The sequence below is a fragment of the Siniperca chuatsi genome, linkage group LG14 (assembly GCF_020085105.1).
Source record: "Siniperca chuatsi isolate FFG_IHB_CAS linkage group LG14, ASM2008510v1, whole genome shotgun sequence".
In the NCBI taxonomy this organism is placed as follows: domain Eukaryota; kingdom Metazoa; phylum Chordata; class Actinopteri; order Centrarchiformes; family Sinipercidae; genus Siniperca; species Siniperca chuatsi.
In genome coordinates, this window is record NC_058055.1 from 12,851,864 (window position 1) to 12,873,027 (window position 21,164).

The 21,164-nt window shown below is 37.5% G+C and overlaps 1 protein-coding gene across 8 annotated transcripts in view; it reads left to right on the top strand.

Moving 5' to 3' along the window:
- Positions 1–21,164, top strand: part of nrxn2a (neurexin 2a) — a 115,859-nt gene that overhangs the window by 58,489 nt on the left and 36,206 nt on the right. For all 8 annotated transcript variants that reach the window (XM_044223024.1, XM_044223026.1, XM_044223025.1 and 5 more), the window contains 2 exons: positions 767–940; positions 2,062–2,181. In XM_044223024.1, the coding sequence (XP_044078959.1) occupies positions 767–940; positions 2,062–2,181 (294 nt within the window). The remainder of the gene's footprint in view (positions 1–766; positions 941–2,061; positions 2,182–21,164) is intronic.

Sequence of the window (21,164 nt, forward strand, 5' to 3'; positions counted from 1 at the left end):
GCTGGAAAGTGAATCTCAATCTTCTTTTGTGTGGAGATTTGTTTTTTTGTTCTAATATCCTGCTATCAAGAATGTACACTGTGACTGTAGTGTAAAGACTGAAGTCTTTACTCCATATGTTTAGCATGCACCAACAACTAGAGTTGAGAGGCGGGCAACAATCAGTAGCTCTGAAAATGGTGGACCAGGTGTTAGGATTTGGGATCTGTTTTCTAAATTCCACCTTTAAGAAGTTTATAATGTTCAGTTTTTTGTTGACATTGGCAGACGTGTAAATTCAATTATATGTTTATTACTGAGGTCACTGGTTTACATTTTATTGAGAGGTGTTGCTAAAGGTACTGTCCTTCCTCTACATGAGGGAATCAGAATATTAGAAACATCTCTGATTATAACGCAGTCCAGTACAACAACACCACTAACTATGACCTTAATGCTAAAACATAAAATTGAAATAACACCTCTGTGACAGTGTCATCAAAAACCAAACATAAAAGGCATCATAAAAGTAGACATTATGGCAGAACAATTGTATTGGATTGCATTACATTGTACAGGTGTACCTAAAAAAGTGGCCGCTGAGTGGATATACTCATATTTGCATATTCATATTTACCCTCATATAGTATTTTTGCATTGTTTATTAATTTACTGATTATTTTTATTCTTAGTCAGCCTATGTTTTAGGACATACATACACCAACATTTACTTGGTTGTGGCAAATTAAGTGATTTCGCTAGAGAGAATTTCTCCTGTATCTCACAGGGGAGCTGTTCATTGGTGGTGTCGGGAAGAGCATGTACAGCAGCCTGCCCAGGTTAATAGCATCCCGGGAAGGATACAAGGGCTGCCTGGCATCTGTGGACTTGAACGGAAGACTCCCTGACCTGCTGGCCGACGCCCTCCACAAGGTGGGAGAGGTGGAGCACGGCTGTGGAGGTGAGGCAGGGAACACACTGGAAAGTATGAAACACCTGTGAATCATTCCAATAATCAGATTTTCTAGTATTTCCAAGCAGAGGAACTCAGAGTGACTGCTCACTGAATACTAATTACACCACATTTGTTATGGTATTAAACAGCTTTGTTGAATGCTCCATTATCACTGGCCAGTCAACACATTCTGCGGTTTTATTATTTCTGATTACACACGCTAACATGTAATAATATCACTCTGCTATCAGCTGCTTTTGTTGAGTTCTAATCAAACAAGAAAGCACTCAGTAGAGTTCTGCCAAGGTTAAACAATCTCAAGTAACCTCCCCAGGTAGCCATTACTTTTACAGGAACCATTACTCTGGTTATGACAGAATAGTTATATAAGTGTACCCAAAGTTTGGCTCGAGGGTGACACTTGGATAAAGGTCATGGAGTCTCCAAAATCAAAAGACAGCTTCCTCTTTGGAGCATGAATGAGCAAAGTCAATTTTATGCCAGTATGAATTATCGTGAGGAGATTTGATGATTAGTGGCCCTAAGACCTGATAGTGGTCTTAGGGTCTCCAAAATTAATACAAAAAGTATTAATCCACCTCTTGAGAGTCTGATTTTGAACAGCAAATTCCTTGATTATTACTTTGGAGACATTGTTGTCATAGAATGTCTGGCTTGGTGGAGCGCAATAGAAAAGGTCAGTTTATTCATTTTTTAAAATGTTTTAATTTTTGTAGATTTTTAGATGAGGTGGTCACAGTGACACAAACATAGACAGACAGAGTTGATCACATTACCTCTGATATTTTGCAGAGGTAATTAGTATCCAGTAATCAGTTGCATGACACAATAGCTGGTTAAAGGCTAAACAGCAGTCTTAACTGCCTTGTTTAAATTGCTATGGTCATCTTGCTGAACCTCCTTTCCTTGGAAGCTTGTATTATACATGTACAAGTAATAAAATCACTTCACATTAATATTCTCTGTCAAAAGATTGAGATCTTAAGTCTTATTTTGCAGTAATGACTGGCTCACCATTATGTATTCATTCCTTTTGGATAGTAATGAAGATGCATAAATAACATGGAGAGAAGGCACCTGGTAAATCTGCTGTCAACACCCTGCAGGTCCCAGCACCACCTGCACAGAGGACTCCTGCCACCACCAGGGAGTGTGTCTGCAGCTGTGGGAGGGCTTCTCTTGTGACTGCACCATGACCACCTATGGGGGGCCGTTCTGCAGTGACCGTAAGTGCAGGTGTATTACGCCTGAATGGGTAAAATGGTGGGGAAAGTCTACTTTAGTTTTTCACTGGTCACTACAGGGCAAATTATGATAATGTTCAGATGCCACAATTGAGTAACTGGTCGACAATGGTAAAATATCCGCAAAATATAAATTCCCTTAAAGAACATTCTAGATGTCATTGTAGATAAAACTGTGCCCGCTCTGAACCACTCACAGTGAGTGCTTGGTGGTAACTGGTTGACCAGTCTGTCAGAAGTGTTGAGGAAAACATTGTATCCCCAAAATTTGAATTGTTAAAGAAATAAGCAGAGTCTTGTTTTATCTTCAGAGAAATTTCAGCTTATCTAACTCAGTGGTTTCCAACAAAATTAAACAATACCTACTTGTACTACTACTGGTGGCCTCTCTGGCTGGTGGTAGAGCCCTGAAGAGGTGAAATTCTGTAGTTTTTTACAAACAAAAAGTGAAAAATTGGGGGGAGGGAGGCAAAAAAGCATAAACATTATTTTGTGTAGCTGAAATATTACTTTCTTATTCCTTATTCTTATATTTAATTGGGACCCTTTGGATGGGAACACTGATCTAAATTGTTGTGATTAAACCATTTAATCTGCCCTTACAACAACAAAACCACACAAAAGTGACATAACTTTGACAACAGTAGGTGCACACGTGATGTTCACTGTGCCCATTTTAAGTTTTTAAATTTCTAGGATCTGCAAGTTAGTTTACTCACTGTGTGGAAATGAATTAAAACCAATTGCTGCCTCGAAGGTTGGAAATCCCTGTAAAGACTCATGGTATGCTTTGGAAAATGATCTACAGGGATTCAAAGTAGTGATTTGTAGTCAATGAGTAAAGCATGCGAAACACTACTAAAATAGTCAATTAAAAACAACAATTACATACAAAACATTAATGATTGATCACTCTTCAGTAGGGCTGGGTATCAGTACTCGATACCTTTAAAGTATTGACCGAAATAACCCAGTACCAAGTAGTAGAAGGCACTGTGCAGTGAAGTCGAGCTCTGTGTATTTGCCACCAAAATGTTCAAAAGTATGGCTATACTACACGCCTGTGGCGTCTGATAAAAATAAATGCATAAAATATGGAAGGATTTCAGGAAAAATTGGGAATATGAGTAACATAAAGCACCTCATTAAGCATGGACCCAACTTCAGGGTGAACAGCTGCACCATGTTCACAATCAATCGAATGAAGTACTCAATTGTTAACGGTATCACTATAAGAGTGCTGGTGTTGGTACTGGTTTGTAATTTTTTAAACAATACCCAGCCCTACTCTTCAGTATATGATGGCTTTTCTTTTCCAACGACAATAACTTGCCTTTGTTTGAGTCACACAGTATTACTCACTGTTTATCATAGTTTCAGCACTGACATTGTGTAGTTTGAGTGCTATCGTGTACTCAAAAAGAAAGACTGAATGTGATGGGAAACATGTCTGCATGTCTTGGCCCTATATTTTCAAACACTGACATAAAATGTTAACTGTAATAAGAAAATTTGCATATATTGTGCCTGCATTTGAATATGTGATGATTTACTGTATGTCTAACTTCGAATCAAATACGCTAATTGCACAGGACACATTGATGGCACCACATGTCAAAAACCTGTAGTCTGATTGCTGCTTCCACTATAAAGAGCCCTCTATGTCCAAAATAATAGACCTGACTTCTACCAGAAGCTTTTCATACTTATAATAGCAAGAGATTAACATTAAGCTTATTGGCCCAGTGGTCATGGCGAGTTAAGCTTCATTTGCTGCAGAGCCATTTAGAATAACTGCAAGATTTGTGCATTTGTGGTAATCATTATTGAAATGTGCTGTTATGCAGTATTGTTTTAAGAGAGAAAAGGACATCACACTCTGGAAACTCTGTAGGGGGGCTATTTGAGGATAATTTGATGTTAACGGTAAGTGTAAGAAAGTCATGTTTGCAGGAATAAGATATCTGACATTTACTGTACAGTATATGTAGCTTCATACGTACGGAGAATCTAAATATTTGAAGAAAATAGACCTCATCATTGATCATTATGAGCATATTTATTTGGTTGTTTAGACTGATTACAGTTTTGAGTAACAGTTTAATTAGAGAATTCAGGAAGTTAAGACACTAGAGAAATCTCGAGTAGATGTACAGTACTTACTTACTGGCAGTCACATCAGCTTGGTATTAAAAGGCTACTTTCCTCTTCCATTTGTTTCAACAAGCTGTCTCATTAATTTTCTTGCTTCCAGTGTTACAAACTTACACACGCAGCCAAATGTGCCTGCTACTGTAATCTATTGATCTAACCTGAAAATCAATAGTCTGTCCTCTGCAGTTTTTAGCCATTACATCCCTATCTGCACCCAGATAAAATGTATATTATGGTGTTCAAGCTGTGTTCTGCTTTTTTTTTTTTTATACTGTTCATGTCTAGTTCCATGCAGATAATAGTTCTTGTCAGCTGTGGTTTGTAAAAGCAAAGCAAGAAACAAAAAAAACAAAAAAACATGTTGTTGACCTTTTATTGAACTTGATAAAGATATAAAGATTCCCACTAAGACAGATTACATGTTGGTTTGTAGTTGTTCAACCCCAGTCATACATTCAAAGGCTGCACCATAAAAACGGTTTCCAACATCTTATAAAAAACATCTTGGAATTTCTTTTCTGTAGTTGCAGCTAGTTTGATGCATATCACATCATCTAAGCCAGAATTGCAAATGGCCGCCTAAGGCTAACCCTTCACAGCACTCTTTTATTAAAAGTATTGCAGACATGAACACATGTACATGTACAGTAATATTTGGTTGCCAGAGAGAGACACAAGATCTGGCTGTTTGAAGGATATTGAATGCCGACCTTGTTGATTTCAGTGTTGAAAACAGTATGGTTCCGTCGATAAGAGTTTTAAATACCAAATCTTTGGACAGAAGCTGCCAACAGCAAATGTTTTTATACCCCACAAATTCTCTGTGTTCACTTATCAGTTCTTCTTGAAATGTATTCCTCTAACTGTAAAGGCCCTGAAAGAGACACTTTTACTGTAAGATTACAGGGCCCTACTAAAGCAGTGCTTTTGCAGTTGTAGGGGGAACTCTATATTCCTGCACTTTGATTGAACAATTTACAGCCAAAAAAAAAAAACATTTTCAAGAAAAATATAATTTCATTGCAGCATTTTGATTTACGTCTAGCATTGTTCAGGGAGGAATCTCAATCATGTGGGTGGTAAATAGCATGGCTAGCCGATATCAAAGGTCAAACCAATACATCAGTCCGATGCAGAGGAAATAACAAGCCTCATTTTTGACATTGCGCCATCCTAAAAATAGTTAAAACAAATGGAAAATGTGACAATAGTGTGAAAACACAAACAAATATGATGGTTTTGTAATCATCAGTATTAGTTGGTGAATCCTGTCTCATCCATACCACAATCTGCTGCTTTGTTTATCTTGCCAACATTAAAGCTTAACAAATAATCCTCCCACCGTTGTCTTCTTCTATGTCTGTGTACCAGTCCAGAAGGTCAACTACAAATTCCAAGAAACCAGCATTAAACAGAAAGGAGAGTGGTGTACCTTACTGATTTTTGGCTGCCTGACTATCATTCAAAACTATAACCTCACAAGAAACAAAGTAGAAGTGTAGAAGCTTGTCATACAACTATTGCTTAGTTAGTTTGTGCCTCAGTACATTTATATTCATATACAGAAAGCAATTTACCAAGTATGCTACAAACATCTGTGCTAATTACCTCTAGGTGATCATTTCATCATACCGCGATATATAATGATGTTCTGTGCTCAATTTTCAGAGCTTCTTTCTGTTAACATATGGAGAGTGTAATTATTGGTTAACCTCTGCAGTTACAGATGATTGTCTGGGGCATATTTGTTACCTGCTTGTGTGTGTGTGCGCGGCCTTGTAAATGTGTGTGTTAGTGTATCTTTGTGACTATGTATGTATTTTTTTGTGCTAATACCAATACTATTCCTGTCGTAACCAAATGTATAACACAGAACAGCTATTTCACTTAACGTCCATTTAGCCCATAAAAAACGACAACTGTGACAAATGTATTACTTCCCATGACATGACGTGAACACTATAGTGTTAAAAAGGCACAATAGGCAACCACTGATTTTAACTTGATGTGACTGCATCTTTTTCTCTAATCAGCTTCTATGTCCTCCCACCCCATCCGAAACCATGTGAGTCCACATATGCTTTTACTTAACTTAACCATAGTGCTAGCACATCAACTATCTGCAGAGTGGAACCCACCTTCATCAGTAATTTGTAAGTCAACATTTTCTTTGAATTATTTAAGTCCCACAGAAGTTAAGGCAGACTGTAAATTGAGCCTGTAGCCTCCAGGCATGCAGGCAAAGTAACACAGCACTAGACAGCAGCTGTCTTGGCCGTTAGCAAGCATTGTATCTAGCGTTCATTTTATTTGTTCCAAAACTACAATGGTTTTCCATTCCCTCAAAAGAGCTGGATGAAGTTTGTATTATCCAGCAGAAGTTGTAATTAACAAAGGATTCTAAACTTGAGGACATATGTAGAGGCTTTATGTAAACCTGTATGCAGACTATATGTACAGTTGTAAGATGAAGCAAACTTTAGTTTAGAATTCTTCTCAGTTACAAATATGAGAAACTTTTTAAAGATTATTTTATTATTGTACATTTTTGGAAATATTAAAGGTTCTTTCTGTAGATCTATAACTAAAACAACTATGTATGTGTACCATGACGAGAAATAGCACTGTTGTAAATGTACTATAAAGGGTGACAAAACTGGAAGTACAAGTGCTCAATCAAATCCCATTTTCCTTTGACCTTCACTTCAGGTGGAGTCATTCTCGATTATGAGTGTGTCCCAAAGGCCACAAGGATAATCCAGGATAGAGGTTCAGACTTAATCTCGCGCCCCGGGACCGAGGCTCAAGAAACACAGTGCTGTTCATAACATGGTGACCTACCCGAAATAGACTTGTGAGACTCTTCTGAGTCTGGGCCATATGAAGTCTTTGGACTGGACCATACTTGGGATCAAGCAGACATGACTTTTAGAAACTTGCATGACGTACAGTATGGCAACATAAATTATCTTTTTAAACAGGACCTCACATATTCATTTTAAGACTGACATATTGAACAGAATGGAATATGAAAAGCCATTGCTCTCATCCACGTGTTAGTTGTGTATACAGACTTTGTAATTACAGCATGTGCGTCATTTGCTTATACTCTTAAATCCCTTAAATGCACATGACTTTGTAAACAGAAAGGATATAAATATTTCACATCAGTTTAAGGATTTCTGATTAGGAATTGTCACCATTAAACAGACCATACTGTGTTTGAAAGAGCAAGTATGAGGGAGTGGAGGTAGAGACACAGTGTAGACTGGAGTACTCATTTCACGGTCCCAACCAACTTTTACCTTTGGAAACCTGGATGGCAGTCTTTATAAATTAGCATGTAAACACCCTCTATATTTGACTGCCGTCCATGCAGGAGTTCATCATGAAAGAGCGTTTGACCTTCCATTGATTCTCTATATTCTTAACCTCAGGGGGTGAAGTCAAAGTCCTGACTGAGCTCGGCCTCTTGCTTGCTTAATATCACATAATGATATCCCACCTACCATTACACAACATCCTACACTTACCTGCTGGATATAGAAATTATTAATACTTCTATCAACTACTTACTGTAATGCAGTTTAGGTAGAGAGTTACTGTTATTATGAAACGTCTTAACTTCCTCAGGGCAAATGTCTACTTTGCCCCTTGTGCAGGGTTTTACTGTTGGTGGCCGAGTTCACCTTGTTAACACCCACGCTGAAGTGACTGCAGTCTGTAGAATCTCTGTTTCTTAGCACTATAAGGCCTCTGAGGGCAATTAAGATATTTTGTGTGTTTGCTGGCTGCAGACTTGCATCGTGCTGTTAACTTTTCAAACTAACACATTGTAGGATCACAGGCTCTAAGGAAGCGACTAGCAACTGGACCTCAAAATCATCTCTCTTTGTTCCCAGGGTGCCCTTTCAGACTGATTACAGTACTAGACTCCATCAAAGTCCATCATTTTATCATTGTCCAGTAAATAAAAAGGTTCCATTTTGAGCCAGTATACACAGATTGTATGCCATAGGTTAGCTCTAATTTCAAACAGTAAAATCTGGAGTTAAAGCCAATCTTTGATACATGCATCTATTTTTCAGTTTTTGTAATTCATCTGAGTTAATCTTCTTGGTGGGATTTCTATACTAAACAGTGCAGTAGATAAAAGTCTATAAAACACAGATCACTGCACAGTGCCTGCTGGAGTAAGCGATGATGGATAGATGGATAACTCATGATACCAAAGCTGATTTTCTGTTCAAAACAACATGCATAATTAATTTATGCATATAGAAACCTTGCATGCTCAAGCACCATTTTCCAGACATCTTATGAAATAAGATCTTTTTCCATTAGTTGCCATCGCCATTATCTTAGCCACCTGGCTTTGTCAGCTTTGTTCAACATAGAGACAGTGTATCCCATAAATGCTCATCTCTGCCAAATCTCTGCTTTGTGTGAGTCATATGGATAGCCTGAGCCCAAGATTGCATGGCTCAGTTCCCCACAGCTACATTACAGAGGTAGAAAAGCTTGAGCCCTGTGCAGAGTTTATGTGGTTATAAAAGTGAACCTGTGACTTACAAGAAGCATTGCTTTAATTTTTGTAATTTGCCAAAATCACACAGACTTGTCATCCAGTGAAATACACCACAGTCAATGTCTGACCACTCACAGCATATTTACAACTTTTTAGCCTTTTAGGCATGAGTGGAAAACTTTTGACATTTACATAGATGTGAAAGGAAGTGAAGCACCTGAGGGAATAATGCCCGCTTTGACTTATTTTGGCTTCTCTGTCCTTGTAGTTTCTCACATTAAAAAATATCTTTGTTGTCTTGTGTTGTATTTTAAGGGTTTTTCTCTAAAGGGCAGTATTATGTCATAGGAATTACTATGCAGCACCAAAATCACTAGTAAGTAACTTAATATAATCTATAATTTCCTATTCTTACTTATCATTTTGTTACCAATTTTTAGAGGACTATCAGTTCAGATTAGTTTTTCAATCTATTCAGCAATGTTTGATAGGACATTATGTTGAGAGACTCATAGTGACACTTACACACTATTAAGGAATTAATGTAGTTGTAAGTACGTATGTATATAGAAAAACTGATGATTCTGCTCTACTAACTGTGCAAATAAGAATTTCAGGAACCGAATAACAGATTTGAGTTCATATGACACAATTATTTTTGATAAATAGCATTGGTCAGGCACAAAATAGGGGAAGAGATTACTGAAGTAGCTTGCTTCCACCAATTTACTAAACTGAAAACATCAAATTTACTGCCATTTGTGGTTGGTATTTAACAGAGCATAGATGTACTAACTGTTCTAACACAAAACAGGCAGAGACCACAACAAATTAGATCTCAGCCATTTGAGAATTCCTCTCCTTTAAATGTCAGAGAATGGCATTAAGAGAAATGAAAAATGACTGAATTAAATAATCATTACTGGATTAAATATAATACCAAGTTTAACCTCAGACCAAGTGAAGTCATGTGACAAAACAGGTGTTGCATTTAGACTATGTCACCTGACTGGTTAATGGTAATGAATTAATCGTAGCCATTCAAAGTTTTACAGTTTTGGAATAAATAAGAAATCATAAAGAGCAAAAAACAAGACATTATACCAGTGCCACAGCAAATACTTCTCTCTGATTAGCTAGCACATGTTTTTTTTCCATTTTCTAATATTCAGTTTGCATCACAGTGTACATTACCTGTTTAATGTGGAGCTCAAAATGAAATGAAATCGTTGACTTATTTTTCCCGTAAACTTGATTATCTCAAACAAATCCTGTTGTCCCAGTGATGTCACAGTTGAGTAGTGGTAGTAGCTGTTATGTGTTTTCACTTGTCCTATGGTATCTTGACATATGACAGTTCAAGCTTTCTTAATATATGTACTTGTGCTGGGCAGAGGTTTCCACCAGCTGACCTAGTGTCATTTGAAACATTCTCTCTCTACACATATTTATTAGCCTACTCTCTGCAGATCGTTGGAGCAATTGTGGTGAGATTTGAAACACTACCACTAACAGACTCAATGAGATGTTAAAGTCATCAAGTTTCAGTTTCTACTTTTGGCTCCATTGACATAACAAAATGTTACAACAGTTAACAGCAGGACAGAGGAAATACATGATTTGCCTTTTCAAAACCTGCGTGAGACTACAGAGATGCAATTAGAGCCTTTCACACCACCAAGTATTACTAATCAAGCACTCACAAAGTCCCTCAGTGTGAGCACCACTGTTTGATCGCAGTCTCTTCTATACTCAGTGTTGTTTGTTGTTTAGATAGCAATGTTCTCGCTGCCCTTGGGTATTCAGGTAAACAGAAAACTGTGACTGAATGAATTTCTGTTCAGCTGCAAATGCTTGAACTGCTCATGCTTTTGTACACTTTAGTATATTAGTGTTCCTCTTGGTTAATACAATATTCAGAAAAATGTTGCACGCTACTTACACACTTAATTACCACCATACGTTTATGTCTAAAAGGCAGTGTTACTCTGTGGGTTTCAATCATACTGCACTTTTGACCTCACTCAAAAGTGGTAGCAAGGCACTAGAGTAAGATGTTAAATCACTTTTTCTGTAGGCACTCAGTGTGTAGCAAAGGCAAGATTTCCAGGCTCTGTGGTCTTATTATTGTTACTGAATGGTTTTGTACTTCCCTGGGGTTAAAGCTGTGTTAAGCGATTTGACACTCTGCTGATCTGCTAAAAGCAGGTGATAGCTGCATAAAGCTGCAAACAGGGGTGTTGATTCACATTGGGATTCATAGTACTAGTAACCCTTTCACATAAGAGTGAGTCACTTGTATATACAAAAACTATTCCATGATGGAGCTTTAAATACCACAGAAGCATTATTCCTCCATACATTTGAAATCACATTTGTAAACATAAAATGCCCGGATTTATCCCACAAATAAATAATACATTTGTTCAGTAGAGTAGAAAATATCCATTTACGCTATTTAAGAATTTTCTTTTTATTGTTGCATTGCATTGGAAAGATCATATTGTATGCTGTTACTACATTATTATTATTATCAACTACTTTTTTCTTTTACCTCAGTTGATTTTTAAACAGTAATTTCACTTACAAGTAATTATTTTTTCTCTTTCCACTTGTGAACTTTTACGATCTCCTGACTTTCATTTAGCACCATCATCAGGTCAAGATGTACATTTGTCCAATGCTTTGGTTAATCTATATAATAGATTAGTTTTCTTTACAATGAACATTACTGTACATTCTCACAGAGCTACAAGTGTAGCTGTTGACACTTTGCCTTATTATTTTCAGGATTAAGACTGAAGTTGTGTTTTTCGCAGTGTAAGTACCTAGTGCTCTCATTAGCCTCAAGAATTTACATCATCAGCAATCAGTAATTTGTTTTTCACGACTAAACCTGCTCACTATTTAAAGCCACAAGACATTGCTTCCCTGACCTCCCGCAACCTATGGGTGAAGTGTCACGGATCAGGATAATTTAATGCAAGCTGATAGCTCATTAGAATGCAAACAGACACGGGCTGTGCTAAGCTATGTTTAACAGATTGGAAAATACAAGCCACACTGCCAGTTTCACTCAGATATGCGACAGGTTATTTCATGATTAGTTATGGTCTCTTATGACTCACCCTGCAAACACTGACAGTTGGAGAGGGAGTTCAATCTTCTGCCAATGTCACACTGACTAACAGAGTTAGAGAGAAATATCCAAACCTTTAGGAAACACACTTCAGTCACTCTGTTCACCAAGGAGGTCAAACCACAGTTACATTGTCCGAGATTGGAAGTTACAGGATGCAATCTAACATCACTCTGCAGTCATTTTTGCTGGGCTGGCCTTTCTTGTTTACTATGTGAGTTGTACTTGCATAGTCATTTTATCATCTAAGAAGTCTGTGTATGCCATATACATTGTGGAATTTATTTATTGTATTGCTGAGCCTACAGCACATAGTAATTACAGTACATTAAATACATCTTCCGCTGAGCCATTCTATTCCTATATATTCAGTCAAGAGTTTCAATCTGTCAGCAAGCCTAACACTTTGCTTCAATTTACTAAATCCATAACAACAACCATTTCTCAGCTTTCTATGAAGCATGTGATTAGCTGATTTGGTTAGAAGTCTTTTTATAGTTAGAGTTCAGATCATCATCGGTTGTTGTGTGTTTATCTAATATATCCTGTCACTACTAGTATGTGAAGTCCATCCATACCATAATAATAGTTATTTTTATTGTTATTGTAGGCATCCAGATTCTCATAATCTGGTATATACAGGAAGATTTAATTTTAGCAGTTATTGTACAACCTAACTGCATCAGTATCATTGCACGGCTAAATCAAATACACTTGATTGTTCAGGTAAATCAATCCTCTCCCTGGTCTAATTTTGCCTCATATAAGTTTTATTCAATACTTCCGCTAGGAGAATTCATCTCTTCCGAGAAGATGTTCTATTGTCATCAAAATGACACATATTGAGTGAGAGCACTCATTAAGGACTTACTCATTTTGTGCCTGTGATTTGAGTGTCATCTTCACACATCGTATTAAATGCCTACATTGTTCAAAGTAACTGACTCTATTCTGTTGTGGAACTCGACTCGTCAACATCCTCGACAGCTCCTCCAAGCAGAAAATACTTATTTTATGATAGAGCTGTGCCAATTAGAATACCTGGTAGCGCTTGTGCATTTAAACACAGAGTGCCGCTTCCTCACTCCCCATCCCCCTAAATAGATTAAGACATGTAAAACCACCAGTATTGTGCTTTAAATGGGTTGCATGGTAGAGTTCTGTAAGTGAAAACAATAATCAGAATGAAATTATAATATAAAACTGTACTTGACCATTGCCTTCTTCGCTAAGGGGCTCTAGAGTACGTAAGTGTGTGGTAAATAATAAGAAACAATGTTAAGTTTGCAGAGGAGTGCAATATCAGGAGTGCAATTCATATTTAAAAGTGAAGAAGCTCTCCATCTTTCAAATTAATTTTGCAATTTATTAAATAAAAAAATTATATGCAAGCAACATCAAGTTCATAACAAGACTTGGCAATTTAGGCTACCGGTTCAGAGATGCCCCAGAAAAGATGTGCTTCTGGTTGGAAAGCAATTTTCATTATTTCCTAGCTGAGATTATGTGAATTAATAATGCAGAACTTGATTACTGGTTTATGACACAGTTACTGTAAGTCGTGGTTAGTCTATATGGTTTGCTGAGTATATACTGTTTTCAGAATTGTTCATTAGTGTTTGCAGTATCTGCAACATACTGTAATTTGTACACGTTTTCGTGTGAATAAGGTTTCTATGTGTAAATCTATCTATCTATATATATATATAGATAGATAGATAGATAGATAGATAGATAGATAGATAGATAGATAGATAGATAGATAGATAGATAGATAGATAGATAGATAGATAGATAGATAGATAGATAGATAGATAGATAGATAGATAGATAGATAGATAGATAGATAGATAGATAGATAGCTCTCTGTCCATTCATCCAATGCATTCATGTATAAGGGTATGGCTGGGTGAAAACCTCAAATTATACACAAGTGCTACATAGGAAAAGTGTAAAATCTCAAGCAACTGAAATGGTTTGAAAAAACAGATAGAAGAATATTCTGCTGCTTCATCTCACTTTGTGTGTCAGAGGTAGACTGAGGGGAAAGCATCTATTGCAGCATCATAAACAAACAATAAAACTGAAAGATCTCCTTAAAAGAGCTAACAGGAAGGCTGTATATCAGCCTGAAATAGCCTTGCTGCGATGACTGATTTAAACAGCCATAGGCAGTTTCAGACTCCATAATAACAAAGATAAGAGCTGGTCAGAAGGCTGCATCTGCAGCTAGAACAGAGTGTCATATCCATAGAGGGTCCATTTGAATGAGAGAGGAGAGTTTCTTTTTATAATAACAGGCAATTTGTTAAAGAGGATATTTTGAAATAATATTTATATAAAGGCTGTTTATTTAAAGAATGCTTTTTTGAAATCACTTTGTCACTATCCAAAGAAGTAACAGCAATCATAATATGCCTGCAGGAGCGGTAACCAAGAGCACATATAATTACGGCAATAAATGGTGTAAAAGTGGGGTCATGAGGCTCGGTGCTTCTGCACACAATGTATGCTGTGGGTGTGTAGAAATACAAGATAAAGTAGAATGTTCATTTTCCCATTTCCAGTGTCTCTAAGGCACTGTCTAGTCTTGGGACTAACAATATGCAAGGCTTGATTACCAAGTGGACAGCCCCCATCTCACTCTGACTGTCCCTCTGTGCCCCACTCTGCATGGGAACATAGTGGGTTTCACTTGACACCCAGACCACGCACCAGCTGAGCCTCAGATGAATGCTAGTCTATGCCTTCTCCTGAGGGGGGGCTTCCCAGTCCCTACTGCAGGGGCTGTGTGAGAGGAGAAAGGTTACATTCAGTTTACATCATAAAGGCTAAATGCACACACAGAGGCCTTCAGATGCAGAGTATCTCTCTCTCTCTCTCTCTCTGGCTTCATTTCTGTCTTTCTGTCACTCTAACACTCACAGACACACTCACTTATACATCATTCACTTGCTCACAAAGTCAGAGCTTTCTCTGTTTTGTGTGTGATAAATTATAACCCACTATAATTAAGAATTTAGGAAGAGAGAGTGCATGCAATGCGGCTGTCATTGTGGTTGTCTACACTACACTCTGTGTCTACACTTTGGGTTGAGGATACACAACATCACATCATTTCAAACTCAACATAACATCAGCAACAACTGGTAGCATATATTTAAGTCCATTATCAACTTTATAATCATCATTATTGTTTAGATTGAATTACATATATTATATATAGGACTTCACCTCTAAAATAATTTACATGCACTGCTCCAGAGGTGGGTCATATCAGATTCTTTGCATAATCTGTCAGCTCTAAAACAGGTCTGGCATTCACCTTTGCTACATTTTTAAAGCAACATGAGAGGATTTACAGATCTTTGAAGCCATATGTGCTTAGTTTACAGATGCATTGGAACTACAAAATGATTTAATATCTTTACAGGAAGAAGTCAATATATACCAAACTGAATCACTAACGAGGATCAAGTTGAATCTAACAGAAATGCACAATACATAAGATACATACAGGGTTAATGGATATATTCAGCCAATTGTAGCTCACCTTTGTAGCTGTATAGTGGTGATATAGTTACTTTAGAATTAAAGTCCTTATTCTCTGTTGCCATGTAATTAAGGTCAGGCACCTACAGTAAGTCATTTATATTTAAAAAAAAAAGTCATTTCAATTGCATACTATATTGTGATGGTACATTTAGTAGCATAAAGATTTTTTTTCCTAGTGTGACTTGTGCAATGTCACCTTGGATTATTGCTGTGCATACTGACTCACATGGTACACACAAGCAAAAAAACAGCCTCACATGCAGTCGATACAAAGGGACTGTGCTTGGCATACTATAAACCGCAGACTATACATCATTCTTGATATATTTCAATGTAAGATGGATTTCTATATTTGAAGTCACAACTGTCATCTTTTCCCTTCAGTCAGAGCAACTGGCTGCTGTCTTCAGCTACTGAAGCTGCCTCTGTGGCCTGATAAAAGCCTATGTACTAATCCTTCACTCTCCCCAGCCCACTTCTGTAACCTATTAAAGCTCACAATCCATATAAAATTGGTATTCAGCAGATTAGTTGATGGAAACATAGCATAACAAGGCACTCAGACGGCTGCAATGTTCTGCGTAGCAGTAATAGTCATAGCCATTGTAACTAAGCCATGTAATTAGTACATTTAGATAAATAAAGGGTTTTACATGCATGTCAAATTTTGTGGTGACACTAAAAGCCTATGTTGACTAACTAGGTAGTCATGAGATATGGACCTCGTCACACATTAATATGCTTGTGTAGAGACTCACCCACCTAAATACATTATTTATATTTATATATTATATATTAGGCAATTTGGCCTAATATTACCACTTATTTATTATTATTAATTGTTATTATTGTACAATTTTAACCCTCTTCATGGGTCAGTAGAGTTAGTGTGTTTGTCCATTATTCTACAATCTGTATGTACTGCAGCATGCAGTCTGTAATAGTTATCTTGCAACCCCACTAACTGTATCTGCAAGTACACAAGCTAGAGTTAATTTACAACATGATAATAGTGTATGTGGGCTTTTCAGAAAGTGGGCTTTGCATTTGATGTATATGCTTTGCAAATGCACTGGTGATCTCTCTACTCCTATATCGCTCCTGCACACACAAACAAACTCTCCATTCCTTTTTATTTCTCTCTGTCTACTCCTTCTCTTTGTCACCTCCACTCTATTCGTGGCTCACTCTCTAGTCATTGTACAACAAAGCCCCAGTCTCTGTATGCTGAGCAGAAGAAAACCTTTACATTTACTTCTTTGCTCCCAATTCATTTTGATAGATTGTTCACTCACTTTCCTCTATGTTCAATGAATAATAAAAAGATCTGCTAAGCTTCCTTCCTATAGTGAAGTAAGATGGGACGCTGTCCTTTATACATTTTTCCTCAGATGCAACTGCAATGCAGATAATGATATATTAATGACATATGTATGTATTCATGTCTCATTTGATTTGATTCTATAAACAGTCTGTCTTCAGTACACAGTGGACACTTTTGTTGTTTGACAGTGAACAATACTTTATGTACTCATCGACTCAGTTGTTTATATAGACTATCCCAAAGCCAGTTAATAAATAGTATTGATAGTAGTAGCAGTGCCTTTAGCCACATCCAATAAATACTTTACAGTAAGATATACATTTCTTTTTACATTTTCACCCTATGTGAAGAGCTTAACTAGGGGATCTATTCAATAAATACACTTGATGACCACATTTGAAGCATATACAGGCTAGAGAAGGGGCCGTTTTGGATGACATTATAAGTGTTTGGGGATCTGGATAGAAGACTCACCTTTGAAATGTCATTAATAACAAAAATAATTGTAGTGCTGCTATGTTTCATGCCTGAAGGATTGTTATGCACCATTCACATACCTAACAGAGAGGAATATAAAAGTATGCTGAGATGTGCTCATTGCAATGAGAGTCAATTCACAGCAGGGTGTCTCATATCTTTACAATTGACTAGGGACACACGTGTATCTAATTTTACTTTGCTGCGGGCTATTACATTATAAACTCAATATATAACCATGCTAGATGCAATGACACACCCAAAAGTATATTATGTGAAACGTTTTGTAGAATGCTGTTACATATCTTTGGCTTCTCTATTGTGTGCAAAAGTGTGACTATCACATGTAATAGGCAATGACCGAAAGACTTTCACACCCCAACTTGACGACTTGTTTGGAGAGTTAGTTTACCATGGATCAGCTCTATAAACCCATCCTCCGCCCTACATAAACATACACTGTGATACAAACAGTAAATGAACAGAGCAGGACAGTAAAACAGGTTAAAGGTGCGGTACACACCTCTGTCAAGGCTGCACAATCTGATATTAATGTAAAGCATTTGAAATTTTCATTGTGTATCTGGATCCGGATCTGCATCTAAGGTTCTTGCTCGGTGGCTGCAATGGTATCGTGGGTGTTTGGCAGGGTACGGCTAGATGTTTGCTAACCAGTCTATAGCATAGTTTTTAGGGTATTTCCAGATTGTTTTTAGGTGGTTGCTATGATATTATGTGCGGTTTCTGGAGTGTCGTTAGGGAGTACTGTTGGAGATATTTATAGTTCACTTTCCTTCTCTACTACCAGGTTTGGGATAGCGCTTAATTTGGGGAACCCTGGAATGAGACTGAGGCAAAGAGAGACCAGCTTTGAAAGTTTCAGCACCATGGAGAGAGACACACAGAGAGATTTACTGCTCATTTTCGAGTAAATTACTGAGAGTTTATTATTTAGGGGATACTGAATGAGTGAACGGAGGAGTGATTTCAGACATAGCCAATGGTTTGAATGTTTAAGCACCAAGGCAAGGGACTGTGTATAAATGTTTCTCTCTGTGCTCCTCCAGTGGCCAAATGCAGTAATGACCGAAATAATCACCCAAGGCAACAGTATTCAAATATATTCTTAAGTCTCCCCAGTTTAATTATTCCAGCAAAATACAAGGAATGCCATGTACAGATCTGCACAAAACCTAATCATGTGTTTCTTCGCCCATGGCCCTAACTTTTCACAGATTTTTATTGAAATCCTTTCAGTAGTTTTTGAGATATTCTGTTAACAAAAAAACTGAACTAACATAACCTCGGCAGAAATAATAATAGTAAAAAGACGAGTTATAAAAGAGGTTTTGTAGATGAGAATGGAAAATATCTATTCAACCAGTCAGTCATAATAAGGTAATTTACTACAAAGCTTTTGGGCCATAGCTGCAAAGACCAGTTTTCAATTTACTTGGGGGATACAGCTAAAAGTCCTTGCTTGGATTATAACAGACACCTTGAGGTACAGTAAGGCTTCAGGAAGCCCACAATATAGGCCGGGGCACTGTGTGCAGTCCCTTGTAAGTGATTGTTAAAAACAATTCTGAAACATGCTTGGAGCAAGTATAAGGAGGCTCAAACAAAAGTAATATAAGCAGATGATCTGGTCTTAGTTAAAAGTCTGACTGATGAATTTTGAAGAAGTTACAAAGATTGTGTAATCACTCAATGAAGGTAATAAAGGTATAAATTGGTTTAGTCAATTTATTTATATTTTTGTTTCAACTTTCATTTAATCAGGCATGGCAATCAAAAACTATTTCTTATTCACATTAAGGGCCTGGCAAAACGTCAAATGGCTTTGATACAAAGATGATAGTACAACTTTTCACAGTAATGGCTGACCTACTGATTTCTGAAATCTCTAGTCTGATGATATCACACATAATCATTAATGAAGGGAATAATTTATGTATGAAGTATCATTGAGTAGTAACTTGCTAGAAGACTAGATACTAGAAAGACATTAAAAAAGCAAGAACTCAGTACCCAATTTTCCACCAAACGGAAAATGAAGCCAAGGTTCTGGATTGAGTGGATATACAGTAAAAGGCACGCAAAAATCCCTATAGAAAATCCACAGTGTGCAAAACAAACAGACCATTTCTTAACTGGCACACATTATTTTACAAGGCCTAAATGTATAATATAATCCTAAATATGCAGAGTCTGGTTTGCAAAGCTTGATAATTGTAGTCCAGCATGAAGTATCATCATTCTCAACATTTTAAGGCTCTCCTACAGAGGTTAAGTTGTTGGACACAGCCCAAATGTCCATCACAATTTGCAGTCATAGCAACAGTAAAATCCATCATGCATTTTTGCTGGTGCTTTCTCTAATGTCAATATAATGAGCAAGACAAGTAGATCGACACAAGCCAATAACAAGGACAGGGCTTCCTCTATGGCCAGTTATCCTGCTGATGCCTTTTCAGGCTCAAAATCATCAAACTTAGGTCCCAGAGTGAAGAGCGGAAACACCTCAACCAAGCAAAAATTGTATCGTCCTCTGTAGTGATGTCCCACTGCCTTTGCAGGTTCTGGCTCAGGTTTTTAATTTTGAAAGCCACAGCTAGACCATGGATTTGGGGGGTAGACAGTTCTAGCAGTGCCTATTGCACTCATGTCTTTTGTATCAATCCAAAGCACAGCATTTAGGAATTGTGGTTGTTCAAATTCAAGAGACTGTTGCTCTTTTCCTCTTCCTCTTGGGGGGCTTTCTCCACATTATAAGCATCGCTGCTGCTCTTCCTTTCTAGGAGACATGCTGTGGCTAGTAAGCTCAGCTAAACGAGCAAATGGAATCTATTTTTGCCTGCGCCATGTGCAGCCAACAATATGCAACCTACTGTCACATGCAGTGTCTTTTCAGCGGAGAGTGCATACAGTCTGCCAAGACACCAAAGTTGCTAAAAAAAAAAAGCGGAAAGTCATGTTTAATCAAGGTGTGAATCTGGAGGAGAAAATGCTGTGTGAGTAAGGCTGTGCATCCAGAGGCTCTCTCCTTAAACCACTGAAGTATGAACCTTTTGTGTAGCTGGATGAACCTTATCTCCTTTAGCATTCATGCCCCTCTTTTTTCTCACAAGTGCACAACTGAAATCTCCATGAGTTTACAATAGTTGTCAGCTCACAACACAATATAAAAAACAATGGTATAAGTGAGCAGTTCTGTTCTGGTGCTGCTAGCTCATTATCTGACAATTCTGCCAGCTGTACAGTTTCAACATCTACTTCCATCTGATGGTGGAACCGTTGTGCATTTCAGTGCCTCCATATTTTTCACTCTCTCTCTCCTCACGCCCTGTTAGCCAGGCTTATTTTAGGTGTTGTCGTTTTTAGCCTAATGAAATCAACCAAACATCACAACTGCAGGCCATGCCTTTCAGAGGATGCTCACATTATGAGTAATTAATCTGAAAGTGCTATGATTAATCCTGCTACTTTACCCCCTGGGGCGAGACTGGATGTCTGTGAAAAATCTTCTCTCACAAATCCTCCTGAGAACAAACAGTGCACATTTAGGTTTCTTAAGTCTTTAAAACGCTGTACACGTCCTCTCACATCATGTCATTTGCAAGTTTGCAGGCCCCTTGACTTGTCATTTTTGCTACAATTTAAACATTTTCATAGTTTATAAACTATATATTATTCCATACATGCAAAAATTATTTGATTATGTAAATGCATAGATGTCTGCCAAACTGCTCTTTAAGTGGGGGGAAAGGGTTTAAAATAGCCTGTAG